At 39.0% G+C, this 15,226-nt stretch overlaps 1 protein-coding gene across 1 annotated transcript in view; it reads left to right on the top strand.

Annotated features, from left to right (window-relative positions):
- The window catches only part of LOC587640 (kielin/chordin-like protein), a 49,337-nt gene that overhangs the window by 12,640 nt on the left and 21,471 nt on the right, over positions 1 to 15,226 (top strand). Inside the window, exons 5-13 of the mRNA XM_787355.5 lie at positions 2,770 to 2,894; positions 5,620 to 5,772; positions 6,419 to 6,692; positions 7,482 to 7,615; positions 8,147 to 8,382; positions 9,410 to 9,629; positions 10,607 to 11,226; positions 12,772 to 12,917; positions 14,775 to 14,930. Coding sequence (XP_792448.4) covers positions 2,770 to 2,894; positions 5,620 to 5,772; positions 6,419 to 6,692; positions 7,482 to 7,615; positions 8,147 to 8,382; positions 9,410 to 9,629; positions 10,607 to 11,226; positions 12,772 to 12,917; positions 14,775 to 14,930 — 2,064 coding nt within the window. The remainder of the gene's footprint in view (positions 1 to 2,769; positions 2,895 to 5,619; positions 5,773 to 6,418; positions 6,693 to 7,481; positions 7,616 to 8,146; positions 8,383 to 9,409; positions 9,630 to 10,606; positions 11,227 to 12,771; positions 12,918 to 14,774; positions 14,931 to 15,226) is intronic.

The following is a 15,226-nucleotide window of genomic DNA, read 5'->3' on the forward strand; positions in this document are numbered from 1 at the left end:
TTTCCTTGAAAATGGTATCTCATTGAAACATGTACTAATGAACCTTATTTACTTACTACCCATTGTTTTTTTTCTTTTTTTTCTCTGTACTTTGTATTATTATCTGAGGACACTGGAGCCCAGCCTTTGAAAGGCCAATGGCCTCTGCTGGCTCCTCCATATATTTGCTTATATGTATAATGTATTATTAAATGTATTTTTATACGAGAAATGGAAATAAATGAACTTGAACCTGTCTACAAAGACCACTTTTTGTGTTTTTCTTGAAAATGGTTTCTCATCGAAATATGTACTAATGAACCTGTCTACAAAGACCACTTTTTGTGTTTCCCTTGGGCAGATGCTATAGACAGGTTTGACTGTAGCTTAGTGAAATATAGTGGCACAAAAAGATGCATTGAGAATGCAAGAGGTATAGCTTGTGATGTTCATTAATTGAAAATTCTACTTTTACATATATCTCATTGAAAGTCTAGGTAAAATAAATTCTAACCTATATATACCAGCTGCACACCCCAATGTTGTGGCTCTATTACTCTTTATTCTGCTAAGATACCTAATATACACATGTGTTTCGTGTACATTTGTATGTCAAGTTTTTTTAGGAGTGCCAAAAGGCTGTTAAATCATGATTAATTATACATTTTTCAATAACAAAATTGATATTTTAGGTGTTTTGTGTTGAAACAAACACTTTCACAAGTCTGCTTCTCTGATGTTTTTAGGTTGGATTTTCCTTTAAGCTTAAGTACAAGTTCATGTAGTGCACAGTCTTGGAAAAAGAAGTTGTCATACCCTTGGGCATTATTTTCTTTAAAAATCAACTTCTTTGAGTAAACACCAAACTTCTTGGAGAAAGTGGTTATTTTGAAATCTTAACAGAGCATCCATTGTAGGAGTTCAGATCCTGACCCACCTAAAAACTTGTCCATGTTTTTCTTGCCAGCTAATTTGATGTTTTTATTGCAGCTAATTTGATGTTTTTTATTGCTTGCTATTAGGCTGTTAATAACCACTTGACAAAACACATTCAGAAGAGAGGGAGAGAGAGAGAGAGTGAGAGAGAGAGAGAGAGAGAGAGAGACAGAGACAGAGAGAGGGAGAGAGAGAGAGAAAGAGAGAAAAAAAAGAAAAAAGAAGTTGATTTGCTTTATCCCTAGCCTGGCTACATTTACTTGAAGCAAGAAGTTACTCTTGCTTCAAGAGAAGGTTGTGTTCTGGGAAAGGTGACAAATAATTTGCAAGCTTTTTAATTCTTTTAATGCCAATTTGGAAGGCAACCATAGAAAAAGTGTCATGTGAAAATGATTTGTCATAACTGAAAAGTTTGGACCAACAAAACAAAACAGACATGCAGAAAAAACCTATAGAAAAACATACAAACAAAATGCTCATGGTAGTTGGAATCAGAGAACGGTATAAAAACATCTACACTGTATATTTACATTGCACTACATGAAGTTCAAGTACATTGATGAATGCAGTTAAAAAAAACAATTTTATGACTGCCATGTTCACATCGAGTGATAGAAATTAAATTTGAAAATATGATTCATGCCTCCGACATCAGAACATCAAGTCAGACACCTGTATTGCCTATACCTGAACACCTGTACATCTGCTTGTACAGTGTAGGCTACATATCATCTGTTCAGAGCCAGAAGGGCATTAACTCTGTGTTAAAGTATATGAGTTAACACCCTTCTGGCTCCAAACAGGCGATATGACTGTGTGATTTGATAGAACAGGTGTTTGAGAATGACCTTTCAATGGATAATCTTCCCTCAGCGGTAGATCCATCCATGAAATGAAAATCATGCCAATCTATGACGAATAACCTTTATGAGACTGTGCTTTAATTACCTGTAAAACCCAAGTAAAAAAGTTGTCTTTTAAAACATTTCTTGCACTGTAATGGTGCATTTACATGTTCTATTTGCTTTAGACTACTTCAAAAGCTGATACAGTAGATTGCCTCAAAGCTTTTCAATTGCTTCAAAAAAGTTTGTCTAGAGGGAGATCATCATTTTGAACTTTTAATGCTCTTTGATAATTGATTCATTTTGTTATTAGCTTGAGAGCACACTGATATATCAATATTTGCTGAGAGATTAAAACCGGCTTTTTACATTTTTTGAATAAAGATATACAATTATATTTACACAGTACATTGACTCACAGCATGCATGCGGACAATGAAGAAATCCTTCGGCAAACTGAAGATTTTTTTTTTCCAGAGGAGCTTTTATTCGATTTATCGGGTTTGCGAATGATTTGGATTAATTGCAACTCTGTACACTGTCAAACCTGTCTATAGCGACCGCTAAAGGGAAACATAAAAAGTGGCCTTTGAAGACAGGTGGTCTTTGTAGACAGCTAGGTTCCGTTAGTACATGATTCAATGAGAAACCATTTTCAAGGGAAACAACAAATGTGGCCTTTGTAGACAGGTGGTCACTAAAGCAGGTTTGACTGTATGCAGGCCTAGAGCCCCTCAAACGTTCTTCAGAGCACTTTTTGATAGTAATTAAGAGCTCGTTTGGAGCTTACCGAATCTGTCACTGCTCCGATGTATTTTGTTAGGAACTGTGGAGCTCTAAAAAATGTAGATACTGCAATGTGTTGATTGGCATGATAAGTATAACCTAATACCAGAGACCGTCACACTGACGAGACTGGCCCAGACTAAAGACAAACTGGGTTGGTTCTGAGTTAATTAGGCAGCGTGAGTGAGGTACAGGTATTGAAGTCTTTTTCGTTCTCTTTCAGAGCCTCAGCAGAACGACGGTCCTGCAGCGGCCGCAGCTCTGACGCAAGGAGAGTCTGACCGTATCCAACGTTTGGAGGCATCGATCAGAGGCATGACCATTATGGTGGACATGCTTAAAGCACAGGTCAGTAGAGAGGGAATATCAATAATTTTGTTAATGATGAGACTCGAATTTAGATGATGAGAACAAAAAGATAACACAACTAGTGGTTCCCAAGGGGGGGGGGGTAGGTACTTTTGGGGCATAGTTATTTTTCCCTCGACCATACCAAATCAGAAAATCTAGTATACCTTTGATACATACCTGTAGCAGAGTGTGCACAGATTTGTACTCAATACCCCTCTTTCTCCCTCTTCCCCTCTCCCCTCAATCCTGCCCCCATCCATGCTATTTGTGTCCTTCTTAGAATTGTTGAAACTTATGCCCCCTCCCCAATCTGTGAATATTATCCCAGACCTACTTGTAAAAACTACCCCCCCTCCCCTCCCCAAAAAGGAAATATATATATATATGTTTATATTCACAACATAACATAAAAAGAATAAACAAATACAAATACAAATAAAATGCTGTTCCCATGTAATACTGTTTATTGTGAAGCGGTGAATACATTCATGTAGTCAAAGAGTGGACTATTGGTATAGTGGTGTATTCACTTGACTCTCAATCCAAGCAAGAGTTTGGGGTTCAAATCCCAGCCCAACACTAAGGTCTCATGACAAGACGCACATCCACATTTGCCACTCTCCACCTACATGTAAATATTAATGGGTACCTTGCAATTGCAATTGCTGGGGTTAATAATAATTGTAGGGCCTTTAGGTAGAATAGCATTGATGGTGATGATGCTTCTCTGGTAAAACAAAGTAATTATCATTATCATTAGTATTATATTGATTTGAGAGTTTTATAGTAATCAAATAACCAATTTCATTGCTGTAAAGCACCACCCACTCACACTTTCATTCACTAGATGCCCATACCTTTATAATCAGATTTGCATATAGAGTACCGAAGCTGTGACGTCATAAAAATCTATTTTTAGAATTTCTCAATTTTTTTTCTTCATATTCCGAAAGAACATCAAAAATAATGTCCAAATGTCGAGAACCAATTAAATATGTTAAGTATTGGCTGAGATATGACCATCTGAATAAATATACTCCCCATAGGAACTCAGTGTTATATCCTAAAGGAGCCAGAGCATATAACACTGAGTTCCCATAGGACATATATTCATTCAGATGGTCATATCTCAGCCAATACTTAACATATTCAATTGGTTCTCGACATTTGGACATTATTTTTGATGTTCTTTCGGAATATGAAGAAAAAATTGAGAAATTCTAAAAATTGATTTTTGATGACGTCACACTTCACCACTCTATACATGTAGGTACCTGGACTTGAACAATGCATGTGTAACTGTGAGTAAACAAAAACTATAATTGATAACTTCCTTGAGTTGATTGGAACAGCTTAAAGCTATAAGACCTTACAAACCTGTCAGGGGATCTCATCTGTCCTTTAAATGATCTCCTGCAAATTTCCAGGGGCTTCAAGAATAGTATCCTGCGCACAGAATTCAGGAAATATCTTGTAGATTTCTTTAGATTGAAAGCGAGGTGCTTAAAGTATTCCCAGCAAGGTTATTTGCTACACCTGTCTAGAAATGAATGATCAAATACTACATTTTTTTCTTCAATCCTCAGGTATCAATGGCAATGATTGTATTTAGATTGATTAAGTGTGTTTTCCTGAGGCGTGGTCTTATGGTTGGGAAATGATTTCTAAGAATAATCATCATTTTTAAACCCTGGGGTTTTTGTCAGGAGTGGGAGTGGGAAATGGCTGAGGTTTCTATACTTTGATACTACAGCAGTGCAAAATTTCCACTTTAATCAAAGTTACAGCGTGTCCACACACAAAACAATTTATCCCGAAACTCTATAACGATACGTCGTATAAAGAATCATCGTATAAATTCCAGGATGTCCACACACAAGAAACGTCGTCACTAAAGAATCATTGTATAAAATGCCCCCTGTCCACACACAACATTTTCCGTGATTCTTTATAGAGTTTCGCGATAGTGATAAGAGGTCTGGTCTCATTTCGCTCGAGGTCACGTTAAGCCCCGCCCAGTTAGTTACACTAGTTACACTCCCCCTGTCCACACACAACATTTTCCGTGATTAGGCGTGATTCTTTATCGAGTTTCAGTTCGAAACGATGCCCAAACCTGCGTTTCGTTAGACTAGTTTCGTTATACGACGTATCGTTAGTGAGCGTCCACACCTACAATTTTGGTCGTAAAAATATCGCGAAACGGTATCACTATCGCGAAACGGTATAGCTAATCATGATTAGTCACGGAAAATGTTGTGTGTGGACAGGGGGAAAGTCTGATCCTGGTATGAAAGAGAGGTTAGATATAAATAAGTTGGTGGGAATTAGAGAGAAGTTGCACAAATCATGGGAAAGTTATGAAAGTTTGACTGATGAGATTATTAAAGCCCATCTATACTAGTTTGGCCACGGGATTAGACCTCCCTGCAAGGTCACTGACAGGTGGTAATCTCATCAAATCAGCTCTCAATTAACATACGGAAAGGGGGATCATGGGGAACCAACAGGCACCGATTAGGCATTGTTTGCTATATAGAGGGCGCAAGTAGATTAAGTAGTGCAGAGGGGCTTTAAATGGTGGTACATAAGTAAGTTAAAGCTACCCTGTCCCTTACATGACCAACGATATCAAGAATGTTACCGGTAGTTCATCTAATGGTCGTATTCATTTTTTGTTTTATCATTGTATGAATTTTTCCCCTCGTTTCCCTCATTACAGGTGTCATTTCTGGACCAGAGATTGATTGAGCGGGAGAGGTGCGATTGTAGGAGCCCTGACACCGGTAACCTCTCTCCTTGCTTTCATGAAGGCCAGCAGTACAGGGATGGTGATTCATGGTTTCCTGATCCATGTACAGCATGCAACTGCCAGGTAAAGCAATCAGCCCTTATTTTCCTAGGTGGCTCTTGTACTAAAGTCTGTAGGATTAGAAGAATGCAATACTGTATGAGCTTATATTTTAGCGTACAGATATGTTCGAGTAATGAGCATAGATAGATAAGGAAATCAAGGTTAGCAGCCCCGACACCATTTGTGTAGTCCCATATACATCTTTCTGTGTACAGTGCTTGTTTCTTTACCAAGACTGGGTCAAATTTATTATGACTTTGATGACTACTTGCATGCTACATGATCAACTTTTTCTGATCCATTCCACACCTTTTCTTTCACAATGCAATCGCATTACTGGAACTCAACTTTATCTTTAAAGTATACACAAAGTTTAGGCAGCCCATCGCACCACATACAGCTGGCCGAGTACCGTAGCGGTACGTACGAGGATTATGTGCTTGCTTTGTGCAATGTGTGCAATATATGTGCAGGAGAGAAGGAACGCGCAGGACGGGAGGCCACAGCATTGCATTACGAACATAAGGCCTGCAAGCAAGGATGCAAGCAAGGATGCAAGCAAGGATGCAAGCACATAGTTTTATGCTGATATTGTCGCGCCTCGGAATGATGAGATGCCAATATTATATATATTTTGAGTCTGATCTGTCTACCATTTATTCAACAGAATGGAGAATCTGTTTGCCGAGTTGACATGGAGCGCCAGCAGTGTCGCGAACCCTGTGCCATCAACCCCTGTCAAAATGGAGGCACCTGTCAAACCCTTCCCTCGGTCGGAACTTTCGTCTGCATCTGCCCTCCGACCTGCACGGGACAGCGGTGCGAGCACAAGATTAACGTGTGTGCCTTGCCTCTGGCATATGGTAACTGCGATGCTGTGGGCCTGATCAGATACTTCTATAACTACAACAGCATGCGATGTGAACAGTTTGAATATACAGGTACTGATATCATTAATAGAGTTTAAAGAGAAGGTTGAGTTCTGGAAGAGGTGAAACATAATTTGTGAGCGTTATCATTGTTATTATGCAAATGTGGAAGAACATCAGATAATAAATGTTCCCTGAAAAGCATGGCTCTTCAAATGCCTGAATATTTTAAATACGTCATGCAACATCATAAAAATATGCCACATGTTCGTGTAGTCCCTTATACATCTTTATGTGTACAGTGCTTATTACTTTACCAAGACTTAGTCAAATTTCTCATCATTTTGATGATTCCAGAACCTTGCAGTTCACACCAATACTTATGCTAGATGATCAACCTTTTCTGATCTATTCCACAACGTTTCTTTCACAATGCAATCGCATGACAAGAACTCAACTTTATCTTGAAACAAAAATACTGTAAGTTGACAGTTATACAGGGGAAGTTTCTTTTGTATTTTTACCCATCTGGAACCTGAAAATGTATAAAATACAATTGGTATCTGTGATACATGTTCCTTTGCATTAATTAAACTTTAAAGGAGAACTTCTGGAGATGCTTTAGGAAACGAAATGTCTAGAAAGGATTGAACAATACATGCCACTTTCATCTAGCATTTATTTAATTAACTTTAATTTTTAGCTTTCATCACAGGGTCCAACAGATAATGAACAAAATGCTTTTCAACTTAATGCTTACAGTATTTTTGCTCTTAACTTCTACATGTAAATCATCTTCACCTTTAAAAAAAGAGGTAAATAATATCCCACCTATATCTTTTTCTACACTTTATTTTGTAGGATGTGATGGGAATAACAACAACTTTAGATCCGAGAGGGATTGCCAGGAGCAATGCATGATGGGAGCCTGCTGTCGACGCAGCCTTGAGAACCAAGGCGGTGGCGCTATGACTCCAACAGGATTCACATGTATGGTGAGTTTACAGTGTCTAATGTCTTGTTAAAGATGGATTGTCCCTTAAAACAGACCTAAAAACCTAAAGTTCCATGAATCCAATCGAATATTAAAGAGGTATATTATTAGGAACCTCCCACCGGGTAAAAAAAGTGGAAACTGGCTTCGAACTAATGAATTTTAAATGTTAAGTTTTTTTCATTTATTTTCTAGACTCAAAAAATATAGTAGTAGCACAATATTAAAGAAAGTACATTCTAATCTTCTTCTTGTTTTGAAAACACTACCAAAAGAGATATTTCAGTTATATTAAATGTAGATTATTTGTTTAATGATTTGTATGTACATTTGCATTTAGTTTAATTTTGTTTTATTGAAAAAGAAACCACGTTCCTGTAGCCATCAACTAAAGCCATCATTAAACTGTATACGTTCTACATTAAAACACAAAGTGTGGCATGCAGGAGAGACTGTGTATGGCATTAGATTTAATTATTTGATAGGAAACCACATGGCCATTATTTGAACCTATTTCTATTTCCTTCTACAGGAAACAACAATGAGTAACTGCCGTGACCAGACCACAGCGGCCCAACCCTTGAACTCTAGGGAGCAAAGGTTAGAGGTCACCGCCTTCCATCCAGGAATGTCGTGCGCCAATGTGACCTGTGACATTCCTGGAGATAGGTGCATGGTTGCAGGGGAATATGCAGCATATGCTGGGGAGAACTTCAGGAGTGGCTGCCAGTCCTGCCAGTGTCTTACTGGAGGCCGGGTACAGTGCAGGTAATAAACCCTCGACACATTCTGGTAAGTTTGTTTCAGTCCTGCCAGTGTCTCACAGGAGGCCGGGTACAGTGCAGGTAATAAGCCCTCAACACATTCTGGCAAGTTAGTTTTAGTGAGCCATGAGAATTGATGTGGTAAATTGTCTTTTGGGCGTATACATTAACTGATTTTATGTTTACTCTTAATTTTATGATGGCAATAGTACCAACATCTTGGATTAGGGATCAACCATTTTCTCTTGATGTATGCCTATTCAATACTTAGTGTGATATTATCCCGGGCAAAGTGTTTCTGAGGATCAAACAATGTTTCATTGGGCTACGACCCCCAGAATGCAGGCATGACCCCTTAGAGAACTACCTTCAAAACAATTACCATACTAGGACAATAAATGTCAGCACGATGCCCCCCTGGACAACTATCCCTTGGACATCTACTCCAAGACAACTACTACTAGGGCGATTACCCCTGGACATCTACGGGCAAGACAACTATTCAACTCTGTCAAATGATGTAGGTGTTATTTATACAGGGGTTACTTTCAGGGGGGGAGGGGTCTTGGTGACTAGTTTTCTTCAAGGGTGGGGGAGGGCATTGTCCTGGGTTTTTTTGCCAGCAGAAAGATGTTTGGGAGAGATTACATGTCCTCCAGAGGGTACATATAGTTGTCCTAGGGTGTGTTTCACAAAGATTCTAAGTCAAACTTAACTCTAAGTTGGACTTAAATATTATGGAGAGCCATTTGTAGCCTTATAATGAAATATATTCAAATGCAAAATTTCAAGTATTTAAGACTTTGCAAAAATTCCACATCAAGAACATGAAATCTCCCATGATAATATAAAATATGAATGATTTGAATCAACATTTTATGCCTTTTAAAATAACTTTAACAAAATATTTTCAAGGATGCTAACGGCTTTCCATAATAGTTCAGTCCAACTAAAAGATAAGTTCTACTTAATAGGATCTTTGTGAAACACCCCCCTGGAATCATAATTTGGGGATCCTATCTTTCAATCAGGTGTGAGAACTTGACAACGAGGAAGGAGATCCGTGATATGACCCGGTTAGAGATGGACCTGTTCCAATCTGCCATCCGTCAGCTCCAGTCCTCTGGACCAGAGTCCCGCTGGGCCCACATGAGGGACCTCTACATGAAGCATGTGATGGAGGCCCACAGTCAGGCTTCTTTCCTGGTCTGGCACAGGACCTTCCTCCGGGAGGTGGAACGTATGCTGCAGGTGAGTCAAGGGTCAATGAAGAAAGGTTAAAGGTCATCTTGGGTTTTTGTTAGATGCTTAATTATGGTAATTTGTAGGTTTATTTTCATTTTCTTTTTGTTTTGTTTAATATGTAATTGTTTATCTTTGTATTTTGTTTGTTATAGCGCTTAGAGACTTCGGTGGTAAGCGCTTTATAAGCACCGTTTTTATTATTATGATTATACATGTAGGTGCCCTGTTAATTTGTTCCGCACAATGGTGGTCATGGCTCTCCATCTTTTGATAGCAACATAATCTTGTAAAGATTACAAAGAATGTTCAAGACTTCAACTAAGTATATGCTGTAGTCCTCCTTGATCCACATAAGTTGTTCAGATTTCACATACTGTGGATAATTTTGCCGTTGCAGCACAGAAGAGGTTCAGGTATCTAGAACCATTCTGGGGCTCAACTTATTCAATCGATTGATCACAAGGCAAAGGAGACTGTGTTACTTAGGTACAGGTAGGATGGTTCCTAGTTCAAGCATCCCTTAAAGGTAAAGACCAGTTTTGGTAACGTCCCCCTCTCGAAAAATGAAATAGAAGCTCTTATTACCAATCATGTGAAAGAATATGTTTTGACTAATATTGATATATTTGGTAAATTATTATATCTATTTGGACCTGATAGATAAGCACACGTGTACCGCACATGTCGCGTAGTCCCATATACATCTTTCTGTGTACAGTGCTTGTAACTTTACAAAGACTGGGCCAAATTTCTTATCATTTTGATGATTCCAGAACCTTGCAGTACACACCAATACTTATATGCTAGATGGTCAACTTTTTCTGATAGATTCCGCATCGTTTCTTTCACAATGCAATCACATGACCATAACTGGTCTTTATCTTTAAAGATGATTTTGGAGAAAGAGACAGATGGATCAAGAGGAATTTAGAGAAAAGTAGACAAGTGCCATAAAGAAATCCTTTTGATCTGACATTTTTCAGGAAATCGACTGCAGAGTTGCTCTCCCTTACTACGACTTTACAACAGATGTGGGTAATCTGTCTCATGCTATGGTATGGCAACCCAATTACTTTGGTGGTGATGGTGTCGGGCCAGGGAGCTGCGTGCCAGACCATCCCTTCCGCTCTCGGGGCCAGTGGGAGCCCTGCCTTGCCAGGCAGTTCCAATCCAATGCCCACCTTCCGTCCAAGATCGACGTCGCCCAGGCCATGTCCAGCCCTGACTTTGCCACCTTCGAGGCCTGCCTCCAAGCCATCATCGGACACGTCTACAGCTACATCGGAGGCCACATCGCATCCTCCGCGGCTCCGTACGACCCCATCTTCTTCGCTCTCCAGTCTTACCTCGACATGCTTTTCTGGCGCTGGCAGCAGATGAATGGGAACACCAACGGCTACCCTGTGCAGGCTCGAGAGGTCCCGATGGTTCCCTTCGGTATGCGGCCGATGGATGTCATCAGTTCAGAAGCACAGCTCTGTGTGACCTATGCCCTCCAGGGCTTCGGACATCCTTGCAACAACACAGGCTTGCTGTTCGATGACCAGGGGTACGATGCCGAGGGCTTTGACAGGAATGGATTTGACAGATTTGGTTTTGACAGGTAACTCCATCTACAAAGCTATTTTTATGACACTAAGACCAATAATAATTATAATAATAATGATAATGATAAGAATATTGTATATAACTTTTTACTGATATCCACCATGGTTCTAGGACACCTACCCCCTGGACATCTACCCCCTGGATAACCACCCCAGTCAACTACCCCCTAGGACAACTACAACTATCCTAGGGGTTAGTTGTCCCAGGGATAGTCGTCCTAGAGGGTGGTTGCCCTAGGGGGTGGATGTCCAGGGGGTAGGTGTCCGGATATGGTCCACCATGCAACATGCTCAAGGGGCTCCTAATAACCTCAGCAGTGCTAGGCTACGATTTTGGTGCTTGCAGCATTCAAGGAATTCCTTCCTACCTAACCCATTTAACACGTTGGTGGAGAGTGACATATTCAATTTAATATCTTGCCAAAGGACACTAGTACCACATGCCACAGGTTCAAACCAGCAAACTTTTGTTTCTACAATCAAGTATTTAAACCACTCGACCCCAAAACCTCTTAATGTTAGGAAATTGATGATGACTGATGATTCTCCGGAAATCAATATTATGAAAATTCATCTTTTAAAATTTACCACTTAAAATTCATATGGTATTGAAAGTTATATATGCTAAAATATATGGTAAAATGATTTAACATCAAATTTGGAAGCTCAGCAAATGCAGTACTCATTTTTCTGCTTTGATTTGAATCGAAATAATAATAATAATAATAATAATGATAATAGCCTAATAGTCCACTCCAAATTTTATTAAAGCGAAACGGAAATTCTTTTTGCCCAATTGATCGTGAGCAGCGCCAGATCGACGTTGCTCTATCCCTTATTGTTGAACGCCAAACAAGGTAGCAATAACTCCCATCTTTTAACGTCTTTTGGTATGACGCGGCTGGGGTTCGAACCCACGACCTCCCGGTTGTGAGGCGGACGCTCTACTGACTGAGCCAACACTCTGGTACATGTAGTGTGTTAATGAAATAGATAAAGTCAGTATTCGTCCCTATTTTCACGAAGTGACGGCAGTGAATGAAAATCGCATACAATTTGCGTGCAGATTTTCCTTACTACCGTCACTTCGTGAAAATAGGAACATATTGCTGTAATGTATATGTATCTCAATATGTGTCTTTCGGCTCGTCACCCTTTCTTTGTTGCTATGGCCAATCTTGCCAAGCAACATTTTTGAGACAGATTTCATATCTCATCCCACAAACATATACCTTTAAAGCCTGTCTGAACTACTTGTACCGGTAGCTACTTTTCCCTCTATATAGCAAACATTGCCTAAGCGGTGACCTTTGATCCCCCATGGTCCCCTTTTTCCTATGTTAATTGAGAGCTGAGTTGAGGAGATAAACACCTGTCAGTGACCATGCAGGCAGGTCTAATCCCTCCTGGCCAAACTAGTGCAGAGGGGCTTTAAGTTTCAATTTTCCATTGAATGATGAAACCCGTTTGTTTCACATGAGACAGATAGAAACATTGTTACTAGACCGTCATGACTCTCTCTTTTCTCTTCTCTCTTTTAGATTTGGATATGACATCAGTGGGCGTAACCGCTTTGGTCAGGCCGATCCTAGAGAGATCTACATCTATAATATGTATGACTTTGAAGGATACGATAGGAGAGGATACGACAGGAGAGGCTACAACAGATTTGGATTCAACGTAGAAGGTACACCCCTTATGATTTTCATTATAATAATACTAATATTATTCCGCTTACAGGTATATACGCACAATCTCCACTCCCTTTGGAGAATTCCAGCCAGGCTTTACTTGATGTTCAAAAACTGTTTATAAAATTTAAAAAAAATCAATTTCGGTTTTATTACAAATAAAAGTCCAAAGACTAACAATAATTGGCTTACAATGTATCATATAAAAATGCATTAAAAACAGTAGATTTAAAAATTCAGTAATAAGTTAAAGTACATTGCTCACATTGTATTATATAAAAATGCATTAAAAACAGTTGAATTAAAAATTCAGTAATAACTTAAAGTATGAAGGAAAAGAAAAAAAAAAAGATTGTAAGTTATAAAATGGTGATAATCAGTTTGTCAGTGAATCGAGAAGAAAGAAGAAATAAAGAGTGAAAAGTGGAAGAGAGGGAGAGGGAAAGGATAACGAGAAAAAAGAGAGTTCAATTCATGACAAAAAAAAAGTAAGCAGATGAACGAGAATTGAGTTGATTCAGCTTTAATAATGAAGATTGTAAAAGTTTGTTTGACCAACAATGACGGCCGCATCCTACCGGCTACTGGTACTTTGTTTGTTTATTTGGTAACTGTGTCCACAAAGCTTTACATGTATGTCTTAGTGAGCCAAGCAAAAGCACCAAGCAATTGGATTGTGTCCTAAAAAGAAGTAATCCTCAAAATTCATGTACAAGTTTAATCGACTTCAGAGTTTTGAAGCATATGACTAAAATGCCTTAGAAGTTAGCTCTATATTTTGATATGATATGCAGTTTTCCCAAATTATTATTTTTTGTATTATGTTTAAAATTGTCGATTTAGTTGTGGATAGGAGTGATGTGTCAGATTATTCTTTGACTTAAAGTCTACAGTAATTTACAGTAAGTTTTAAGTTTCATAGATGTGTGCTTCGTCATATTTACCGATTGTATGACTTTGTTTATGGTTTTCAAAAACTGTGCTTTTTGCATACTGGGTAGATCGTAAAGGGATCGTTTAACAATGTTAAATCTGAGATACACGGCCCTACGTGTTATCAGTGTCTGTGATATGGTGTAATATTGAAGCCCAAAACAAATCCCGCTTCAAAATGATCAAGAAATGCCTCGAAAAAGTAAAATTCTTTGAGTGACCGGTTTTACCATACTCGTTTTCCCCAATAGACTGTAGTGTTATGAAAAATTTGTAATTCCAATCATAAATATCTTGATCATCAGACAGGCGATCGGCTTGTGAAAGTCATAGGGCTCCTGACTGACCTCAAGCTTTATAATTATCATTGCAACATGAGCTAAATCCAGAATTTTGTTTAAGAATCTGAGACAAAGTTACCAGATCCCTTTAAGTTGCCACTATATTTTGCTATAAGAACTACAAATTAAATGTACTATTACTTTAAGGAGGGTGTGCATGACGTGACTACGTGTCTTTCCTGTCGCCAAATCGGGGCCAATCGTGGACCGCAGTATTCATGTGTGTGCACACAAAAGCGAAGCATGAGGAGAACTTTGGGTCGGTTTCGCGAACGCTAGCGCGTGCTGACCGTTAATCGAGTCAATTCATTTACGTGCAGTAGTCTAAAAGAAGTCATAGATGGCGATAACTAGTATTTCAAACAGAAAAAAATATCCTAAAGGAAAATGTCAGGGATAATATATTTTAAAAGTTCTTATAACAAACTCACCCAGAGCTGCTGTGTACTATTACTTTTCAAATATTGATCTGAAAAAAGTCCTCTTACAATTACATGAACTTGTAGACAATGACATGCCTTACATCAGGATATCAACTTGGATGGTCACTTATTACTTACTTACATCCTCACATTATAGGTATTAACAGAGATGGATTTGATGTTAGCGGATATGACAGAAGGGGATTCAATCGCTATGGCTTTGATCGCACTGGATACGATGAGCGTGGATTCAACCCGTTTGGCTACCATCGAAGTGGGGTCTCAGATACATCAGACTACTACAACAATCAAGGTAACACTTGCTTATTCTTTTCTCTGATTTTGTTTTTGGAGGTGATGCTTTACCGTAGGTTGACTTCATTCTTAATAGTGATGGAAAAGAGGGAGTAGCATCGAAGAGTAAACTCCATCTCTACTGATTATGGTGATGGTGATGATGGTGGTGAACAGGGGAAGATCCAGGATTTTTCAAGGGGGGGGGGGGGTGGTAGGCGTGAAATGTTCAAAATTGCGAGCGCGAAGCATGAAGCCATTACAGCGTGGGAACTGGGAAACTTTTGAGTGTTCTTTTGAGGCATTTCTGAATAT

The sequence above is a fragment of the Strongylocentrotus purpuratus genome, unplaced genomic scaffold, assembly GCF_000002235.5.
Source record: "Strongylocentrotus purpuratus isolate Spur 01 unplaced genomic scaffold, Spur_5.0 spur5_scaffold_17, whole genome shotgun sequence".
Classification (NCBI taxonomy): Eukaryota; Metazoa; Echinodermata; class Echinoidea; order Camarodonta; family Strongylocentrotidae; genus Strongylocentrotus; species Strongylocentrotus purpuratus.